Below are 21,983 nucleotides of genomic sequence, written 5' to 3' on the forward strand. Positions count from 1 at the left end.
AGGAATTGCGGATGGTGGAATGAAAACATCATCAAGAGTCCATCGGACAGTCATCAGCCGTCATCAGAGTGTATTTTCACTTGCCCTATAGCACAAAATAGTTCTGCCTCCTAGCATGCATATGTGTGTGTTTCTGGATTGTTGTATATGAGAGACTCTCGTGCACAGGGAATACACAGGGGGTGCGAAATACAAAAAAAACATGGGGCATTCAAGTAACAAAAGCTAGCTTGAGGTGACCCCATAAAATAACCCTCGAAACTAAGGGCCTCATTTACTAACGAGTTTTATCACCAAAACGAGTGATAAATGTCACTGTGTATGATAAATGGTGCTCCAGCCAATCAGCTCCCAACTGTCAACTGTTAGAAAAATGACAGTTGGGAGCTGATTGGCTGGAGCATCATTTATCATACACAGTGACAATTATTATTCGTTTGGGTGATAAAACTCGTTAGTAAATGGGGGCCTAAGAGTGACTGACGGCTATCCCCTTCATTTTTCATTTTTTTATTTACCAATTTTCTTCTAGAACACTGCTTGTTGAAGCCTCCTTTATATTGATGCATCTTAATATTGTAATTATATTGTTACTTGTATACATAGATTTGCATTTTGGTGGAAGGGGTGTACCATTGACAACATTTCCCTGAGATGTTCCATATATGTATATTTATATATAGTTTGGTGCCAAATGACCATGGGCTTGTGTCACCTGACCACACAGGAGCATCCTACTCTTCCTGATTCTGCTCTCACAGGGCTCGATTCTATTCAGCGCGATGTAAATAGGTCCGGGAGTTAGCTCCCGGAGCTATTCAATACACCGCGCTGACAAGTCCGACTAATGATTTCTTCTCCGACAAAAGTCCCGGCGCGAGGCTGTTTTCTGCCCTTAGCGCCGGGAAAACAGCCTTGCGCCGGGAAGTTAGGTCGGGGAATGCCCGTTATTGCGCCTAAACACCCTGTTTAAGGCGCGATAACGAGCCTTCCCCGACCTAACAGCGCGATGAATTGAATAGCTCCGGGAGCTATCTCCCGGCGCTATTTACATCGCGCTGAATTGAATCGTGCCCACAGACAGCGGCCGAAATTCAAGGTAAAAGACCAAGGGCATGTACATCACCTTTTAGGTTTGAGACTTTTACAAGACTTGAGTGAAGGAACTGTCAAACTTGATCAACAGAGATATAGTGAAGCAGTACTTAATAAGTATGCAATATTAGATGCAAAACCAATTAGTACTCCTATTGACATAGGCACTAAACTCATAAAAGCCATGTCACCAATATGAAAAAGTTCCTATTCAGTGAGCTGTTGGAAGTTTAATGCATGTAAGTATAGGAACTTGTTCAGGCATCATACATTACTGTGAGCCTGGCAGTGTCGGGCTATAGCCCACCGGGAAAATGCAGAGATAGGGCCAATATTTAGGGGTGTGGTCAGCCTCTAGAGGGGGTGTGGCCAGCCTTCACAGATGCTTGGCTAACCATTAGAGAGTGCATGGTCTGGGCCCCTTTTAAAAAAAAAATACAGTATAGTAAATACTGCTAGTGCGTGCATGATAATGTACCAGAATAATGCAATGAATTGTAGAAAATGCACAATAGTCCTGCACAGTATAATGTAACATATGTATAATGTACAATTCAAGTGCTCAGTCTGGAATCTGATCCCTGGAGAAGGTGGAGGGCCCTAAGGCGGTGGGGCCCACCGGAGATTTCCCCTGTACCCCTGTGGCAGGCTTGCCTACCCTCCCGATTTGGCCGGGAGCCTCCCGATTTTCGGGTGCCGCTCCTGGCCCCCCGGAAAGGCAGGCAAGCCTCCCGGAAGTCTCTGACCCTCCCTACTTCCCCCCTGTAACAACTAGAAACCCCCGCAGCGGGGGTGCCGGTGACGCGATTCGTGCAGAATCGCGTCATCGTGGCCCCGCCCCCTGCTTCACAACACCGAAAATAACGGCATTGTGAAGAGGGGGCGGAGCCACGATGACGCAAAGGTGCGGTCCGCCCCCGGCTCCACCCCCAATGAGAAACAACCTGACTGGCCCCGCCCCTGGCTCCGCCCCCAATAGACGGCCCCGTCCCCTGCTGCTAGCCGACAATCAGCTCCCTCCCGGAAAGCTGGAGCTGATTGTCGGCAAGTATGCCCCTGTGGGCCAGTCCGACCCTGGAGTCGGTTGAGCCAGTTTGCCATTAATGCTGGGAGACAACACTGGAGTGAAGTTATAAGAATTCTAAAATATTTCAAGGTTTCATCTCCTAAAATTTAGAGTTTTCAAAGTTTGGGAATTCAGAACTGAAGTCTTTCTGTGATGCTGACTGGGGATCAGATGAGAATGACCGTCGGCGTGGATCATGAATGGGATACCTGTTTATACTGGCAGGTGCAGCCATCAGCTGGGCAAGCATAAAACAACCCACTGAAGTTCCATCAACCACTGAGGTGGATATGGCACTTACTGAAACTGCCAAGGAAGCTTAATATTTATTAGAGACTTTGGGGTTTATTGAAGTGTTGGGTTGTAAAGGCCAATGGTTATGCCCGATATTTAAAAGGGCAGTGCTTTTACTATCAAGAAATGGTTAGTAAATGAACTGCCTTTTTAAATATTGGGCATCAGCATGAACAGAAGTGTCGTGTTTTACAAACCAACACTTCGTAAATAAACTCCTTTGTGTGAGTTAAATCTTCTAAGTCAGGATGAGACTATCAACACTGAGTGTGACAACAGAGGTGCAACTGACTTGTCCTATAACACCAAGCACCATGGACAGTCTAAGCACATTGCTATTAGACATCATTTGTGAGCTAGTGGAGAAACCTGTCAATGTAACGTGTGTGGCACATGAAGTCTCTGATATGTTGATAAAGGGACTGACATCACAACTCTTACATTTGTTCCTAAAGAAATGCGGTCTGGAATATACAGTGCATCCGGAAAGTATTCACAGCGCTTCACTTTTTCCACATTTTGTTATGTTACAGCCTTATTCCAAAATGGAATAAATTCATTTTTGTCCTCAAAATTCTACACACAATACCCCATAATGACAACGTGTAAAAAGTTTTGAGATTTTTGCAAATTTAATTAAAAAAAACCCCAAAGAAATCACATGTACATAAGTATTCACAGCCTTTGCCATGAAGCACAAAATTGAGCTCAGGTGCATCCTGTTTCCACTGATCATCCTTTAGATGTACCTACAGCTTAATTGGAGTCCACCTGTGATAAATTCAGTTGATTGGACATGATTTTGAGAGGCATACACCTGTCTATATAATGTCCCACACTTGACAGTGCATGTCAGAGCACAAACCAAGCATGAAGTCCAAGGAATTGTCTGTAGACCTCCGAGACAGGATTGTCTTGAGGCACAAATCTGAGGAAGGGTACAGAAAATATCTGCTGCTTTGAAGGTCCCAATGAGCACAGTGGCCTCCATCATCCGTAAATGGAAGAAGTTTGGAACTACCAGGACTCTTCCTAGAGTTGGCAGGCCATCTAAACTGAGCGATCGGGGGAGAAGGTTCTAGTCAGGGAGGTGACCAAGAAACCGATGGTCACTCTGTCAGAGCTACAGCATTCCTCTGTGGAGAGAGGAGAACCTTCCAGAAGGACAATCATCTCTGCAAGAATCCACCAATCAGGCCTGTATGGTAGAATGGTCAGATGGAAGCCACTCCTTAGTAAAAAGTACATGACAGCCCGTCTGGAGTTTGCCAAAATGCACCTGAAGGACTCTCAGACCATGAGAAACAAAATTCTCTGGTCTGACGAGACAAAGATTGAACTCTCTGGCGTGAATGCCTGGTGTTATGTTTGGAGGTAACCAGGCACCGCTCATCACCAGGCCAATATCATCCCTACAGTGAAGCATGGTGGCGGCAGCATCATGCTGTGGGGATGTTTTCAGCAGCAGGAACTGAGAGACTAGTCAGGATAGAGGGAAAGATGAATGCATGCCATTATGGGGTATTGTGTGTAGAATTTTGAGGACAAAAATTAATTTATTTAATTTTTGAATAAGGCTGCAACATAACAAAATGTGGAAAAAGTGAAGAGCTGGGAATACTTTCCAGATGCACTGTATTTGATATGTTTTTGATGTTTGATTTATCATATAACATCATGTTTCTGGTTACAGGTGGACTGTGCGAAAATGTATTTGAGTGACCTGTAATGTGTTTTATTTAACCTGGGTGAGCCTAAAGGGTGTGTGTGGGGAGGGTGTGAAGTGGGTGTTTTAGAGTAATGTGCTCCAGCACTGTCTCTCTGCTGTACACTCTGGGAACTAGGAACCGATGATGACATGGCGCATGCACCACCTGACGTGCCACTGAGTAGGGTGCCATAGTGCTGTGTGGACACTTAGCTCCACGTGAGACCCTATACTGCTGTGATAGCCACTGCAGTGACTACTGTGTGTTTACCTGCTGTTACCATTAACCCTGCAAGCCTGATTAAGGACATTCTGTGTGACCTAACATCCACATACCCATTCCGCTGACACCTATTATCATGCAGGGGGGCTGTACATTCTAATTAAAACATAATAAGAGATGCTACCATGCTGAGATCTGTAGTTCTAACAGAAAATAGGGGGAAAATGCAGATGCACACTCTAAGCACTAAGAATACGCACCTGCTACACAGGAGTGTATTAAGAGAGGAGGGGGCCCGTGTTCACTACCCGTCCGGGGCCCCCTCTTCTCTCTCCAGTGGCCGCCGCGCACTGACAGCCAGGGCTGCCGACAGCTTTGCCGGCCCAGGTACAGGGAGGGGGAGCGGCCAACCTGTGGAGGTGTGGCCAGACTCCCTCCTTCAATATTTAAAAAAAAAAAGAAACATCACCGTGCCGCACGGGGGGAGGGGGACGACACCAATGACCGGGGGTGGGGGCATAATCGCTCCCATCCCCATGTATATCACCGGAAGAGAGAGGACTGACTGCTTCTGCAGCCTCTCTCCCTAGCCCAGCACACAGGCGTGCTATGTGAGCCATTGTGCACCGCACATCCTGCACCCGTTATAGATACACCCCTGCTGCACTATTAATTGGCACTGTGCATGCATGATCTGTAGCTCTCACATGCACACAATAATCACCAGATACTTTAGATGGCAGATCTCACAGTAAAATACATGACACCTTTCTGAAAATGGGTTATGTTTTTTTTGTACTTAAATGGCTATAAGATTATCTAATCACAAATTAATTCATTGGGTCCCCATCACGGTCCTCATAGCAGGCTGTGGGGCAATGATGCAATGCACAAATAGAGGGACCGCAGATCTTCCTCTTCTTAAATAGGGAGAGGCACTGATTATGATTACCCTTATTCAGAGTTGCCTACCTTTTCAGATCTCTTCTCGGGAGAAGCCCGGGTAAGAGAAGCAGGAGGGGGGTGATGGGGGCGGGGCCTGACGGTTCGCGTCATTAAGCCCCGCCCCCTCGTGGTAAAATTGCCACGTAGGCTAGAATTTGCATAGGGGGCTGGGCTAAATTACATGATTCATGTAGAATCATGTTTTAAACCCCGCCCCCTACACGGAGACCCGCGATTGCCGCGGGTATTCTCCTCATTCTGCCCACTTCACTAGGAAGTGGGCAGAATGTGGGAGAAATGCCTACCCTTCCGGGGGTGCGGGGGGTTACCCGAAAAATCGGGAGCCTCCCGCGAAAACCGGGAGGGTAGGCATGTATGCCCTTATTATATACAAACATGCCACCAATGCTTTATAAATAAAGTCTTTAATATCTGCTGCTGAAAAATTATAAAAGTTTAATGAGTTATTTTTTACATGAAACCCACCAATGAATGAAACGTTTGAAATAAAAATTTTACATTTCAAAACTTGTCCATCTAAAAGAAATATCCCCATTGTAAAGAAAATTATTAGACTGGTTTACAATTTTTAAACAGGGAAGAAAATAAATAAAACAAAAGAAAATAACACTAGAGTAGAGTGAAAGAAAATTATGCAGGACGGGTCCAGAACTAAAAAACAAAACAAAGCACTTGGAGTAGACTCCAGAAAAATGGCTCCTAGTCCTAACATGAAGACATATTAGAGCTACACGGGTCTCGTTGTGTTTTAACATGGTCACACACACCCTCACATTCCATAGTAAAACACTTGTATACTGTTGCTGTGGTGACGGCTGGGTCAGTGCTTTAACTATTGCCAGTTCTCACAGCTGACTGGGCTCTCGGAGGGGGAATGGCTGGTAAGTGAGGCTGCTGCTCAGACACTACATCCCCCAGGGCGATGAATAAAGGAAGGGAAAAGCTATTACTTTTGTATATGTACATTTGTGCAGCTTTGTTTGTTATTTCGCTTCTGTGAACAATCTGCAGTGGCACTTGCTATAGGCAGATGAATGTTATTGTGAAGTCTATTTGTAACATCTCAGAGCTTCTTGTAGCCATTCAAACTGCTCTTAGGGGGAGACTTAATAAAGCTTGGAGAGAGATAAAATTGGAGATAAATAGCACCAACCAATCAGCTCCTAACTGACACTTTACAGACTGTGGGGTCTATTTACTAAGCAGTGTTAGGAGACAGAGTGAAAAGTGATAAGAAAGTGATAAGGTGCCAGCCAATCAGCTCCCAACTGTCATCTCACAGGCTGTGTTTGAAAAATGACAGTTAAGAGCTGATTGGTTGTTGCTATTTATCTCCAATTTTATCTCTCTCCAAACTTTATTAAATCTCCCCCTTAGTACTTTCTGTAAGAAGCCATCTCAGAACATCAAACCTGTATCTCCCTAAAAAAACAAACAAAAAAACAAGGGTATTATGATTGAGTCATTTTTTATGGTGTCAGTTGGAGATTCTTGGATTCATTTCTTTACTTGATCTGTAAGCAGCGGCACACTGAATGCATCATTTATAGCTGGGGTTGATCACTTGTGGAACTACAGCTCCCAGCTGTGCTTAAAGTGGTGGAGCTCACCCCCCCCTGCACTTATTTAATAAAGGGACTGTGCGCGTGTCACAATAAAGGGGCGTGGACTCAAAAAGAAAGGGGCGTAGTCACACAGTATCCCCAATTCAAATTACGACACACAGTACCACAATCTTATTTACATTACACCGCACATTGTGCCCGATTCACATTACACCACATAGTACTGTCCCTTATTCATGTTATGAAACACAGTAGTGCCCATTTTACACAATGCCCACTTTAGTGCCCCTTATACGCAATGCACACAGTAGTAGTGCCCCTAATAAACATAATGTCTACAGTATTAGTGCCCCTTATACAATGCCCACAGCAGTAGTAGTGCCCATTACACAATACCCACAGCAGTAGAGCCCCTTATGCAATGTCCACTGTAGTGGTAGTGCCCCTTATGCAGAGTCCACAGTAGTGGTGCCCCTTATGCAGTGCCCCCAGTAGTAATGCCCCATGTAGTAATGCCCCCAGTGGTAGTGCCCCCTGTGGTAGTTCCCCTTACACAAAAAGAACCCACAATACTTACCTTAAGCCTCGCTCCTGTATCCGCTGCCGTCCGTCTGGGCGACCGCTCCTCGAAACTATGGGAGATACGTCATGACGTCTCTCCCATAGTGCACACTGCGGGTGCCGGAGCTCAGTAGTGATCTCCAGCCTCCTGCTGCCGCTGTGGAGAAGGAGTCGGGCGCCCGCTGGTAACAAAATCTCAGCGGACGCCCGGCATCTCCCTGTTGCGCCAGGATGACATCCTGGGTTAGTTGGGCCGGAAAAGGTGGAACTGGTTCTGTCTAAAAATTAAACTGACGAACCGCAGTTCTGCCTCTTTCCGGACCACTTTAACCCCTGCCTCCCAGCATGTCCAGCCACACATTTTGCATGGCCTAACAGCTAGACTGTGGCACAGGATGCTGGCATGTGTGGTACCACAGCTGCTGGAGTGCTATAGGTTTCCTACCCCTGTTGTTCAGCTTGTGGATTAGGTATAATTGGCAGTCATGGTTGACAGCAGCTGACTGTTTCTATTTTTATAGATTTCTATGACTAGTTCTTCTTTCATGTGTCCACCTTCCACACCACCGATAGTGGCACAAAAATTCCAGTCTTCAATGAAGACACAATGACTGCTATTTGTGTAGCTTCTATGGGTAATGGTCCATTTACTGTTTACTATGAGTATTTTGTGCTGCATTCACATGTGGTTGAACGCAGATTAGAGTAATGTCACATGGGGTGTGGGTTACGAGTTTGACATTCAGGATGTCGACACAAGAAAATCAACATGGTGTGAAGTCCAACGTTTAACTAACCCTAACTGTAATGCTCATATGTTCATAATCTAGACATGCCTAATGTCGACATTTTGAACATGGCAAAGTTTTGACAATATCGACTTTAGGAACATGGTAACATTCTAACCGAATATGTCGACATTACGACTCATTCTACATATCGCCACACAAACTCTTTTTCAGTCACAGAAATGCACAAGTCACATTTTATATTTTCTCATCGAGTTTGTAGCTCCGGAGGTGCTGTATCCGGAAACCCCTTCCCAACAGTACATGACTGTTGATTGATCAAATACAGATACTAGGTGGAAAGGAGCAAGCCATGGCATGTTTATTAATTGCCTGGCAAATGGAATGCTAGGAATGCAATGGATAACAAATAGAAAAAAAGGAACATGAGTTAATGGAAAGTGGCCAGGGATGATTGGCCTGGAGGCCACTGATGTCCCAGATTCCTGATGGCTGGCCTTCTACAGGCACAAGTCACCTTCTTTCTTTGTGCCCTGGATTCGCCTTTGGCTGATCCATCTCCCTCTTCCCCCACCCCGCTCCGCTGTACACTGGAGGGTCATGAAAAGGTGCTGGCCTTTCACTCCGGTTTCTCCATAGTGTAGCTTGGGCAGTACATGCACTTCACTGACCCTGTATTCACTGTGTTCTCTATGCTCCACCATTAGGGGCTTTATACACAACAGTGATGCATGAGGGAAGACGGAGAACAGAACAGGATATAGAATGATCAAAAAGAGTAAAGGTCCAGTCCAGAATAGAGAAGGTTGAAATAGGGAAAAGAAGGTGGAGGATAGAGATGGATGAAGAAGGGAAAAGAAGGAGGATAGAGACAAATGAGGGAGGAAAAAGGAGGAGAATAGAGATGGAAGGAGGAGCAGTATAGATAAGAATGAAGGAGGAGGCTAAAGAAGGATGAAGGAGAGAAGAGGGTATCTCTATTCCGCGGCTCTTGGTTCCCATTGTATGGTTGGACCTCAGTGACTGCCGTCCATGACACAAATTAATCAGCACAGTCTGACTTAGACATCTTTTGCATAAAAAAAAAGACAGGGAGAGTGGTCTAATGTAAGGAGACTAGTCCACGCCTCCTGCAAAAAAGAAATAAAAATGAAAGTATTATCTGCAGAGTCACATAGCGATGCTGTGCGGTCCACAGGGGGACGCCATCAGTACAATCGCTCTCCCCCCTCCTACCTGGTCCTTGCAGAGGAGGCTGCTGCTGTTGCTGAGCCCGCTGCATCCCAGTGCTGCTGCCACTGACAGTAGGGGGGAGCAGCGGATCCGGGCCCCTTCAGCAAGCCCTGCCGAACCGTACCCGCCCCACCACTCTTCCTCTCGGCACCCCTGATGATCAGGTACACAGCTCAGGGGGGCCTGGTGTGTACACCTTATGCAGGATAGAAGGGAATTAGGATTATGTTATGTTAGGGAGACATAAGAGCCTATCATAGGCGAAATGTACTAAATAGGAAAATGCTGAAAAACCCCCGAAAATGCTTTTCCCATATGTACAAAGCACTTCGTCCCGATGGGTAACACCACCTTCATGGGCTTCTTTTTGGGACGCTCCTCCTTGGACGAGATCCGATAGGATCCCTCACATGAGCGATCGCGGCCCGCCAGAGGGACTTCTGGGTGTTAAAACCGGAAGCCCCTCTGCCCGGCAGCATCGCAAAGGACATCCCTTATCGGGAGAGCTGTCCTTTGCGATATTCTTGGTACATACAGCGGTAATGAACCACGGGAAGTATTGCACCGCTGATGTGATGCTTAGTACATCCCGCCCCAAGATGAGTCTCCAGGGGCCTCCAGAGACACCAGGTAACAAATATTGCGGAATGCAGGAATAGGGAAAACCAGCCAGACAAAAACCTGTGGGAGATAACGTTAAACAAGAGAAAAACAACATGCAATTAATAACGATTAATAGTATTAGGTATTGTATAGAAATAGAATATGTATCATCTTTAAAAGTGATGCCATGAGTCCAACCTAGCAATTGCCAACAAGAGGACCAGCAGTAATTGGTAATAGTGTTCAAGAACAAGTATATCAGTCACACCGTAAAAGATAAGGATGAAGTCGTCTGCAAAACAGGGGTGGTGAGTTTCAGTGGGCATCGGCAGCTGGATGGGAAGAGAGTCCCAATTCTTCAAGACGGGTCAGGAGGTCCTTGCCCTCCCTGGGATCTCTAATGATGATAGTTTCCCCCTAACAATAGCGAAATCCACAGTCACGTAATGCTCTGGTCAAGTCCAGGATTTCTCTTTGCTTAACAAACTTGACAGGTCCAAGATCTTGCTAGAATTGAAGTTTAGTATTTTTGTAGAGTATGTGAGATTTGCCTCAGGTTGGGGCCAAGACAAGTTCATTATCATTATTGCTAAGAAACCGCATAATGACATCCCTTTGAGGTTCACCACCATCGCAAGATTTGGGTCTGAGGGCCCGATAGGTACGCTCCAAAGGTAGCTGACGAAAGCCCAGGTCAGGAAGAAGAAAAGAGAACACGTTGCATAGATAGGATTCCAGATTATCTGAAGTGATCGATTCCGGCACATTAGGAATACGAGGATTATTTGTCCTTAATTCTCAAGAACTTCGTTTTTTGTACGGAGATCTGAGAGTTCCTAAACTACTGTATGTGATCCAAGTCCCTATGGGTCTCGTTCTGGGCTTTTTGAACATTGTCCTGACGAGATTCGAGTTTAGAGGTTCTTGAAGCCAGGAAAGAGATGCCAGACTTGATAGAGGAGACAACTTTGTCAAGTTTGGTCTCTCTGCCCCAAGGTGGTCCCTTTAAAAATTAATCTGTTTTAAAATTGTGTTGTTTTATTTATTTTTTGCAGAAATGTTAAAAAAATCCCTTAGTTCAAAAGTAATGAAGTTGAATATGGAAACGACAAACTCCAGGTTAGTATGTACTAAACAAATCTCCAATATGTGTGTTTATAACGTTTCCCAAGAAGTACATTGCTGCAAACTAATTAAGCTTATTAAGATCATTATTGTGACCATTTTGACTATACATATTTTTTCCAGAAATTTGGAATCATTTTTACTAATTGAATCGGAGTACATAAAGAATCTTCAGAAACAAGTGTATCTCCTAGAACTGGAGATATCCTTCTTATATCCTTTCTGGCTGCCAGGTGCAAAATAATGGATGCTTTATATTAAGGGGTGTTGGTAATGAATATTTAATTACAAGTGACAAAATATTTAAATAAGAATTTTTTTTTTCACAAACAATTTTTATTGGTATCATATAGATCAGAAAAAAAACAGTTGATACAAATATACGTTTGTATAGCAAATTATAATCACTTCAATACAGTACAAATAAAAAACAAGAGTAACATAATACAATGCACATATAGATTGAAAAGGTTGATGGTAACTGTCTCAACTAGCAGTGCAACTACATAACTAATAAAGTAGAGATATCAAAATCAAATGTCAATACCAACATAAAAAGAAAAAGAGGGTAGAGAGCAAAGGAGAAAAAACATTTTGGGCAACCCCCTGAAATGTCATGGGAAATTGCATGTCTTTGAGTCTGCGACATATAGGGGTAAATTTACTAATATGGGAGTTCTATTAGGAAGTGATGTTGCCCACAGCAATCAATCAGATTCTACTTCTCATTTATCTAGCACCTTCTAGAAGATAATACCTGGAATCTGATTGGTTGCTATGGGCAACATCACTTCTTAATAGAACTCCCATCTTAGTAAATTTACCCCATAGGCTCAGTTCAGAAATTTAAAATGAACTTCTTGTAATTTGGCAGAGCCAAGTGAGCTCATAGTGTGTGGCATTGTGGAAAGTAAGGTGCCAATAGAATCAAAATCGGGAAAATCAATTGACCAAGCCTTCCACACATCCGCCCACAGACGGTCAATACTAGAGGACAATAGATCAGCATAGAGATAACGTAGTTTAATTTGGTTGAAGAAGAAATTGTAAGGAAGGAGCGAAATGTACAGTCTGTCAGAGGTAAACATTTGGAGCCAGGGGGTAATCTGCTAAAAATAAAATGCCTAACTGGTAAGTATAGAAAAAAATAATTGTATTTTTATCAAATAAAGGGCTCGATTCAATTCACCGCGAATTGAATAGCTCCAGGAATGATCTCCTGGAGCTATTCAATTCAGTCGCTGCTAAGCCCGACTAAGGATTTCTTCTCTCATCCATCCTGGCATGCGAGCAGAAATCCGACAAAAGTACAGACACGATGCTGTTTTCTGCCCTTAGCGCGGCGGAAACAGTATCACGCCGGGAAGTTTAGTCGGAGAATGCCCATTCTCGCAGCTAAACACCCTGTTTAAGGCGCGAGGGGCGGGAGAACGGGCATTCCCTGACCTGACAGCGCCCAGAATAGAATAGCTCCGGGAGCTCATTCCCAGCGTTATTCAATTCGCGTTGAATTGAATCGAGCCCAAAGACTCACTGTTAAGCTTCCTCACATCCCTCCCCATATCTCTCTTGTTCTACTCATTAGCACTAGGTGGCGCTAATGCTGTTATTTTCGTGTGAAACTGCATTGCAGGTCCCTTTAATATCAGTAAAGCAAACACGCCAGATCACATCACTTGTCCTGATGATATTTCTATAACAAATTATGGCGATAAGGATATTTGTTATCACTGCTCGTTGTAGTGATAAAAAGAATCTTACAACTCGCTCAAAGGGCCAAATGTAATAGGATGAGAGTTTTTGAGTCTGAAAAACATGCGAGTTTGCTCTGTTGCTTAGTTCTCGGACTCTATTACATTGGCCGAGTTTAAAAAGTGTGAGAAAACGCTCATATTTTCTAGACTCTCACCCTATTACATTAGCCCATAGGGTCTGTTCATGATCTATAAGCCCCACAGTCTGTTTGTTAAGGGACAGGATGTCCATCAGTTAATGTCACTGTTGCTTATAATGTGGAAATGGTAATACGTACATGGGGCCTGATTCAGCATGGATCGCAATTGCGATCGCAGCTCTGTAATCGCCTGCAATGCTAATGTCTGCCAGCATAGAGACCCCACTACTGCTTTCTCCGTAATATCTCACAGTCCTGCGTATACATCAGTAACATCAAAGCACATCGGCCCCTCTCACACAATTACAGCAGATTTTCTGGACTTCATTCCTAGTGCATTTATATGATAAAATGGTTTGTGGTCTGTTTTTGGTGCAACTGAATATTACCAGACTCCCTATGCACATACACTTTGCACACTTTAGATGTATTCAGTTATTATTTTTCTTCATATTCTTTTCGTATTTCTTTGTATACCTATGTATTTTATATTTCAACTCGTCGTCCAGTGATTCCTACATTTTAAATATATGAATTATAGGTTATGTTTTAAGGTTATTATAAGGTGTGCCCCATCAATTAGCAGTTCTGTTTGACTGTGTATCTGCTCCTAGGGTGCTTATTACGACATTTTGTTCTAATTATTACCAATTACCTGTTTTAGGAATCACTCTAGTCTTAGAACCCACTCAATATGCCAATTTGATTTTGCGTTATTACCATCATTTTTTTAACCTGTTTGCTACTTTGGTGCGATGTACCATTTTCCTGTCACCCCTACTCCTATCCCCGCGCACCCGTAGTATGTATCCGAAGAAATGAGGGATGCACCGCATCGCGGATGTGGCGCTTAGTACATTCCGCCCCAAAGGACCAACCAGTCAGCTCCTAACTGTCATTTTTCAAACACAGCCTGTAACATGACATTTGGGAGCTGATTGGTTGGTACTTTATCTCCACTTTATCTCTCTCCAAGGCTTAGTAGTACATCTCCCCCTTAGTGAATTACTGTTATTGGCTTGTGAAAAATTAATGAATTGAAGTTGTGGAGTGCGAGTCCAACATGACATTACAGGTTTCACTTCATCAGTGAGGGGTGCAGGTGGCTCCACTATTCGTGTATGGGGGTGGGTATGTAGTGTGCGTCCAACATTATAGGTCTTGCTTCATCAGTGAGGGGTGCAGGGAGCTCCACTATCCGCGTATGGGGGTGGGTATTCAGTGTGCGTCCAACATTACAGGCCTTACTTCATCAGTTAGGGGCGCAGGGAGCTCTACTATCCGAGTATGGGGGTGGGTATGTTGTGTGCGTCAAACATTACAGATCGTACTTCATCAGTTAGGGGCGCAGGGAGCTCTACTATACGAGTATGGGGGTGGGTATGCAGTGTGCGTCCACCATTACAGATCGTACTTCATCAGTTAGGGGCGCAGGGAGCTCTACTATCCGAGTATGGGGGTGGGTATGTATGTGCGTCCAACATCACAGATCTTACTTCATCAGTGAGGGACGCAGGGGGCTCCACTATCCGCGTATGGGAGTGGGTATGCAGTGTGCGTCCAACATTACAGATTTTACTTCATCAGTAAGGGGTGCAGGGAGCTCCTCTATCCGCGTATGGGGGTGGGTATGCAGTGTGCGTCCAACATTACAGATTTTACTTCATCAGTAAGGGGTGCAGGGAACTCCTCTATCCGAGTATGGGGGTGGGTATGCAGTGTGCGTCCAACATTACAGGTCTCACTTCATCAGTTAGGGGCGCAGGGAGCTCTACTATCCGAGTATGGGGGTGGGTATGTTGTGTGCGTCAAACATTACAGATCGTACTTCATCAGTTAGGGGCGCAGGGAGCTCTACTATACGAGTATGGGGGTGGGTATGCAGTGTGCGTCCACCATTACAGATCGTACTTCATCAGTTAGGGGCGCAGGGAGCTCTACTATCCGAGTATGGGGGTGGGTATGTAGTGTGCGTCCAACATCACAGATCTTACTTCATCAGTGAGGGGCGCGGGGAGCTCCACAATCCACATATGGGGGTGGGTATGCAGTGTGCGTCCAACATTACAGGTCTTACTTCATCAGTGAGGGGCGCAGGGAGCTCCACTATTCGTGTAGGGGGTGGGTTTGCAGTTTGTGTCCAACATTACAGGTCTCACTTCATCAGTGAGGGGCGTAGGAAGCTCCACTATCCGCGTATGGCGGTGGGTATGCAATTTTTTTAAAAAAAAATTCTTATTGAGGTATTGTTCTTTTTGTAACTGTGACATAAAGGGCCTGCTTCTAAGTTGGACGCAGCGGCGACTGTCTTTTACCACTTTCGCTTCTGCGACTTTCTACTAATGACGCTACAAAGCTGTTCCCTGGTGCAGTGTGCGCCCAAATGTGTAAGGACTGAGATGCCCACTTTCCGTAGATGCTCAAATATTGCATGGTGCATCCTTAGATGCACCAAGCAGAGAGCTGGCTATCAATGACTGACCAACTAGCCCACCCCCCCTCCGTGATGGGTCATTTATGAAAATGTAAATTGTGCTTTCTGTAATTCAGATGCCATCTGCACTTGCTTTGGTACAAAAATGCCAGATTTTATGCAGCGCGCATGAATTTTACAAATGAAAATGTGGACGTTGAGGTGCTGGGTTGACTGTGACTAGTTAGGTGCCCACATACGAAAACATTTTGTGAGAAAAGATTATTTCTTAATAAATATTTTATCAAGGGGTCACTAAGGTGCATGTGGGAGGGTTGGTTGTGGTTTAGTGAGAGAGCATTTTTATCCCTACTAAAGGACTGAGGGCCTGATTCAGAGCCGGACACACTGACAAGAGCGCTCGCTCTGAATCAGGGCCCTCCTACCTAAAATTGGAGCGGCCTCCTGGCCGCTCGCATAGCTGTGGGTGACCACCCACAGCTTATGCGAGCGGCCAAAAAGATGGTAGCGATGGTCAAGACCATCGCGACCATCGGGCTTGCGACGAGACCCTGCGGTAGGGTCTCGCTGCCGCAAGCCCAGGAGTGCTTTTGGCTTTATCAGAGCCAAAAGCACTCCCACTGACATCACTAGTGGCAAGTGGAAAGTGGCCTGGCAAGTGGAAATTGGCAGTCTGACAAAATTCTGTGTGAAAGCTACAAAAGGATCCTTTTAACCTCACAGTCTTTATGACTCATGCAAGTTCATATTAAATCCAGAGTAATGCTGGGAACACACTGAACATTGTGTGTACCCAGCGATGCGACATATGACCGCACGGGCGACGGGCTGAAATATTGAGCGGCCGGTACACATCCGGTGCCCGACCGCCCAATATGTCAGAACCAGTCGCATTCCGCAGCATGGGGTCATCAGCCGCATTGGCAGATTGAGCTACATGTAGGGCCAACCAGAAGATGCGACTGACGACCAAACAGGGCCGTGCATGGCCCAACATAGTGCGTGCACATTAGCTGATTTTGACAATATATCGGAATGATCTGTCGGACGAAATATCATCTAACGTGTACCCACCTTTAGTCCCTTTTTAAATTGACCATATATATTAGTCAGCCCTCTGTGTTTGCATGCAAGGGCGTAACTAGAACTTTGGAGGCCACATAGCAAGATTTTAAAAGGCCCCTCCCCAGAGGTAAAATAAAAAACCCACATACATATGCCCCCGCACAGAGCCCATTTGTGTTATGCCACACAGAACCCATTCAGGTTATGCCACACAGTAGTATCCCTTATACACATTATGCCACGTAGTAGTAGTGCCCCTTATACATTATGCCATACAGTAATGCCGCTTATACTACACAGTAATTCCCCTTACACATTATACCACACAGTAATGCCCTTTACAGATTATGGTACGCAACGCCGGGTACCCCAGCTAGTTGAGAATAATGAACGCTGATGATTGTAGTAATATTTGGCCTAATGCTGGAGATATATAATATATCTCCTGCATTAGGCTCTTCTTAAATAGTCCCGATACCTACATGCTAAATTTTAAGGTATAAAAATTGATGCATGATTTTAAGGTAAAAGTGATATGAATTAATTGGGTGGACGGACGGTGGACCTAAAGTTGTAGTGGATTAACCTTGTAGTGACCGGTAAAGCTATAGTACACAGCACAATGCCGAAAACCAGAATAAAAGGCTGCTGCGATCATGTTAGGGCAGTGGTTCCCAAACTGTGTGCCTAGGCACCCTGGGGTGCCTCGGGACACTTGCAGGGGTACCTCAGGTTGGTGGTCCAGCACCAAATCAAATTATTTATGGTCAATGTAATGTAAATATGTGGATAATCAGAAGTGCAAACCTGCCCTTCACAACATAACTGAACATAAGGATGACAGGTAACACAGTTTACTTCACTTTACTACTTTATTACATTGCGAGATGCCTGACGCAAATGAGACGATCCAAAAGGAGTAGCGTATTGTATTTTTCTTTAAACTTGGTGTGTTATATTAGCATCGCAGACACAGTGAAACACCACTCAAAGTAGACCAGAGATGCCGGCTGCGACTTTAACCGCACAGGAATTCATTTTGAATACGTAAAAGTCACAGATGAAGCACAATGGAACTTGTCAGGCGAAAAAGCCGTGGCCACGTCATCATTCAGACTCTGTCACACACAGTTGTACATATGTCGCGCATCAAATTGATCAGTGTAATCTAACAGAGTAGTTTTGTTGCTCCCATTTGTTTTATTTATACTAATAAGACGCACATTTTCAGAAAGAAAGACTCTCGGCATGGTCAAGTCGACCGGATCTGGCGTACTGAAAGGGGCTATTTGCCATGACTTCAGCAACAATGTACAAGGACACATATATGTAAATGAGAAAACACAGGTGTTACGTACACGTTGCACTAGTCACGGTATGTGAATATAAACTGGTAGTGCGGCCCTTATTTCAAAACATAGGAAAAGATTATTATTATTTGGAATCTATGCATATTTGCATTTGTAAATAAGAATGAGCAATGTCATATCTAATAAAAGGAGTGATTTCTAGCACCTTATGTAATAATAAGAGTTATATAATATTGGCTGTTATTATTCTGACATGGGTATTCCCACTGGAGAAATGTATTTTACTTTCACTGGAGAAATGTATTGAATAACAGAAATACAATCATATTACTTAACAAGATTGCACAAGGAACCAGGCAAGAAAAGCTACAAGCAACCAGCCAAGACTGACTGCTGAAGCTGCCCAGATGATTACAGAAATAAAAGTAGGTTTTCTCTTTGTTTGACCTGTTTTTTTTTGTTTGTTTTTTATTGAATGTTTTTTGAATTTTAGAAATATAACATGAATTCACATACAAAGACACAATACCAAAGAAACAACGATCAGTGGCGGCTCCAGAGGTGGGGTTGGTCCAAAATTCATAGAAGGGAGCCGCACCAACTGCCAGTGAGTCGCGGTTGGCGATGTTTGCCAACGTTTGAGGTGGCAGTTGGTGTAGCTCTCCTATTTGAATTTTGAACTGTGCTGCAGCCTCACCTCTGGAGCCACCACTGATGAGAATCAAATGTAGTATTACATAATCTCTGCTGTGTAAACTGGGAAGCCATGGAAAAGTATAATATTATAGGCAGAGATTAGAGACTCCTTATATTCTTCTTTACATACAGAGAGGTTCCAAGTGTGAATATAAGCATGTAGAAGCTGCTAGGTAGTTCTGCCGTAATCATCATCATTGCGTATGGTTGCACCATTACACACAACAGATACACCCCCTACCTTGTGTACCTATTTGAGTTGTAATTGACATGAAAACGCCATTACTATACCTGCTTCCCCCTGTTCCATCACTTCAATTGTTAGGCGTCTGAATTGTAAGTTATGCAAATATCTGCATACAAAGGAAGGAGTATACAAAGGAAGGAGTATACAAAGGAAGGAGTACCTTCTTTGGTAGGTGTGCGCAGCACAAAAAGGCATATCTGGCGCAGCTAAAACACCCGTACATCCAACAGCCCCATAAACTGCAGGTGGCTTGTGGACCATGTCATGCTGCCTACATGTATGATGTTACAAGTACATAGCACTAACAGGAACAGTAGAAAAGTATTTTGATTGAACTGTAGCCGGCAGTATTGCAGAAGCAATTTTATTGTGCTCTCAGCAGCCCAAATGAGTGGTGAAAATGGACCCTTGGAGCTTGCTCTGTGGTATTTGTCAGAATAAATTAAGAAGGAAGCATAAATATGCAATGTATTTCAATAGTAAAATACAATCTGTAGTAATGTACATTAAGGTTTCAGAATTCCCATGAGTAGAATATAATAGCTGCCGCCCGGGCAGTGGTTGTGGGTAAGTATATCACACACCTCCCATGCTCTCTGTGCCATGCAGCTACAGGTACAATCTGTAGCCTTTGGCAAACCACGTAGGTAAAACACTGAACTTTGCTAATTGTCTAACCATAGGCGTTTCGTCAATAGTGTGATTTCCTCAGGGGACTAGGTCTGCAGTCATACACAAGGATGGAGTCTGATGTTGTTACTTAATTGATCCATTAAGAGATCAATATTTGATCAGTATGAATTAGAAAGCATAATGGGCCTGTATGTCAGGGTGATTCTTTGTAACAGCCAAGTGTTTAAATCTAATAATATATAATAAGATGGATATTACGAAACATTGAAAGAAAGAGTAAAACATATGTAATAAAGAAATAAATAATATACGTGTAGGTCCAGCCTTGGATCTATTTATTTGATACTTAACAACATTTGTGTTCTAAAGCTTTATATAAAGTAGAGAGATATCAAGTAAATTATTTTGGTTAAATTAATACGGATATACGTTTAATACGCATATATCGTATATGTATAATGTGTATAGTTGTATTAATATAGCAATACAATAAAAATAATAATAAAAAATAGTTGTTGTTTTTTTTAGATAATAGGTGATTCAACAAAGAAAGACAAATTTAAAACGTCTTAAGGATAGACTATGTTTGATCTAGAGCAGTGAAACATTATTTAGTATAATTGGGTATGGCGAGGGCAGTTCTGAAGATGCTGGTGTGCATCCAATGGCAGCTGATAAATTTATTTTTTTTCAATAAATTTTTATTGAGACAATATGTATTCATAACATGAGACATATTTTGTACCATACAACATCCAACATAAAATCACATTGATCACATATAATACCAAAATAATTCAATTTGTATGATTTACAATTACATATTTTGAGATATATCTTTCAAATCTATAAACAAGTCTTCAATTTAATCCTTTACATTTATATTTCTATTTTGATAAACCATTGATAATTTTATTTAAAAAAAAAGTATTTCAAAGATGCTATTTAGTCACTTTGGTACTTACGTTTTTAGTTTACATATAGTATCTATTGGGACTTCTAGTTATTCATGTTTTCAATGTTACCACCTTGGCAGTTATTGTTGACTTCTTGTGTATCTAAAATTTGGAGACTGAGGGGATTGCAGTTGTTTTGCATCTTGTAATGGTTGCAAAGACTGTGTGGTTGTATTTCTAACCTGCTATCTCTGATAGATTCAGAGATGTGCGACTTTAATTTGAGAAAAAGTTCTGCCAATATACTGTAGTCAACAAGGTCAAGCAAATCGATAACATCAGTTGTATACAACTAATTATATTTTTCATATCAAAATGATCATCTGGTGGTGTTCATTGTGAATGTTGCTGTTAGTGTTGTGTTTGTGTGGGTGGTGGTGTCCAGCTTATGCAGTGACCGAGTCCACTGTGTTTTGTTACTTGCCAGATGGTATTTATTTATGTGGAAGGGAGAAAAAAACTACTATTTTGTGTTTCAAATTCAGTTTTGGGTTTTTTTTATATGGCTTTTAGTTACATTGGGGAGAAATGCGTTTTGTCTGTACTGAAGACATTCCAGTGTTTGTGAATTTTGGGCCTGATTCAGACCCGCTCGCGAGTGCACAACGCTCACATGCGAGTCGATGGTCCCCCACTGCGCATGCACACGCTGGAGCCGGCTCCAGTGTGTGCATGCGCGAGACCCGGCCTGCAACAGGCACTCCGTCGTTACGGGACTCGCACAAAAACGGGGCAGCTGTCGATTGTGATTTACAGCTCTCCCCGTTTTGGAGGCGGGCAGGGGGGATGGCTGGCCAAACTGAGGCGTTCCCGAAGGAACGCCTGCCGTTTGGTGGTGGCCTCAGTAGTGAGCTTTCGGCTCTATCACTGGGGCTTGCGATGGACGAGACCCTACCACAAGGGTCTCGTCGCAAGCCCGATGGTCGCGACCATCGCGACTATCACCTGGCCGCTCGCAAAAGCTGTGGGTGGTCACCCACAGCTTAGCGAGCCACCAGGAGGCCGGTTCTCAAAAAAAAAAAAAAATGCCGCCCTGATTCAGAGCGAGCGCTCTGAAAGAGCGTCCGGCTCTGAATCAGGCTCTTTGTCTTGATGACACAAAAATGTCTTGTGTTTTGATGTTACAATATTTGGTTGGAACAAGTATATAATTGGCTACCTGCTAGTGTATTGGTGTAAATTGACTGCTTGTTGGTGCGTTTTATTAGTTTTGTTTGTGGTTTTATAATCTAGGAGATATTCCCTGTTGATAATTTGATTTACAAGATTGAGGAGAAACTGCTCAAGCTTTAAATCAAATCCAAAGCATGTAGCCGCTCAGGGAAGCTGAAGTCTAGCACAGGTAAGCTGGAGAGGCAGGGGGCCAGGGCATAGCTAGACATATGGGGGCTCCATAGCAAAATTTATACAGGCCACAGCTTAGAATCAGTAAGGCATAGAGATCAAATTCTGGTTCCATGTATTCAGTTATATGATGTTTTTCATTTACCTATATAAATCTCGTTGATAAATGAGGCCCTATCACTCAAAACGAATGATAAAACTTGTTGCATATGATAA

The 21,983-nt window shown here is 43.6% G+C and overlaps 1 protein-coding gene and 1 long non-coding RNA gene across 3 annotated transcripts in view; one reads left to right on the top strand and one right to left on the bottom strand.

The window, feature by feature from the left end:
• Positions 1 to 21,983, bottom strand: part of LOC148524971 (uncharacterized) — a 113,775-nt gene that overhangs the window by 47,143 nt on the left and 44,649 nt on the right. The gene's annotated exons all lie outside the window — the stretch shown is intronic.
• LOC148524972 (uncharacterized) overlaps positions 6,205 to 21,983 on the top strand; it is an 89,023-nt gene continuing 73,244 nt past the window's right edge. The window contains exons 1-4 of the mRNA XM_088471554.1: positions 6,205 to 6,233; positions 11,119 to 11,182; positions 11,312 to 11,401; positions 18,238 to 18,316. Coding sequence (XP_088327680.1) covers positions 6,227 to 6,233; positions 11,119 to 11,182; positions 11,312 to 11,401; positions 18,238 to 18,316 — 240 coding nt within the window. The 5' untranslated portion in view covers positions 6,205 to 6,226. The remainder of the gene's footprint in view (positions 6,234 to 11,118; positions 11,183 to 11,311; positions 11,402 to 18,237; positions 18,317 to 21,983) is intronic.

This window comes from Taudactylus pleione, unplaced genomic scaffold (assembly GCF_031769625.1).
Source record: "Taudactylus pleione unplaced genomic scaffold, aTauple2 ptg000114l, whole genome shotgun sequence".
Lineage (NCBI taxonomy): Eukaryota > Metazoa > Chordata > Amphibia > Anura > Myobatrachidae > Taudactylus > Taudactylus pleione.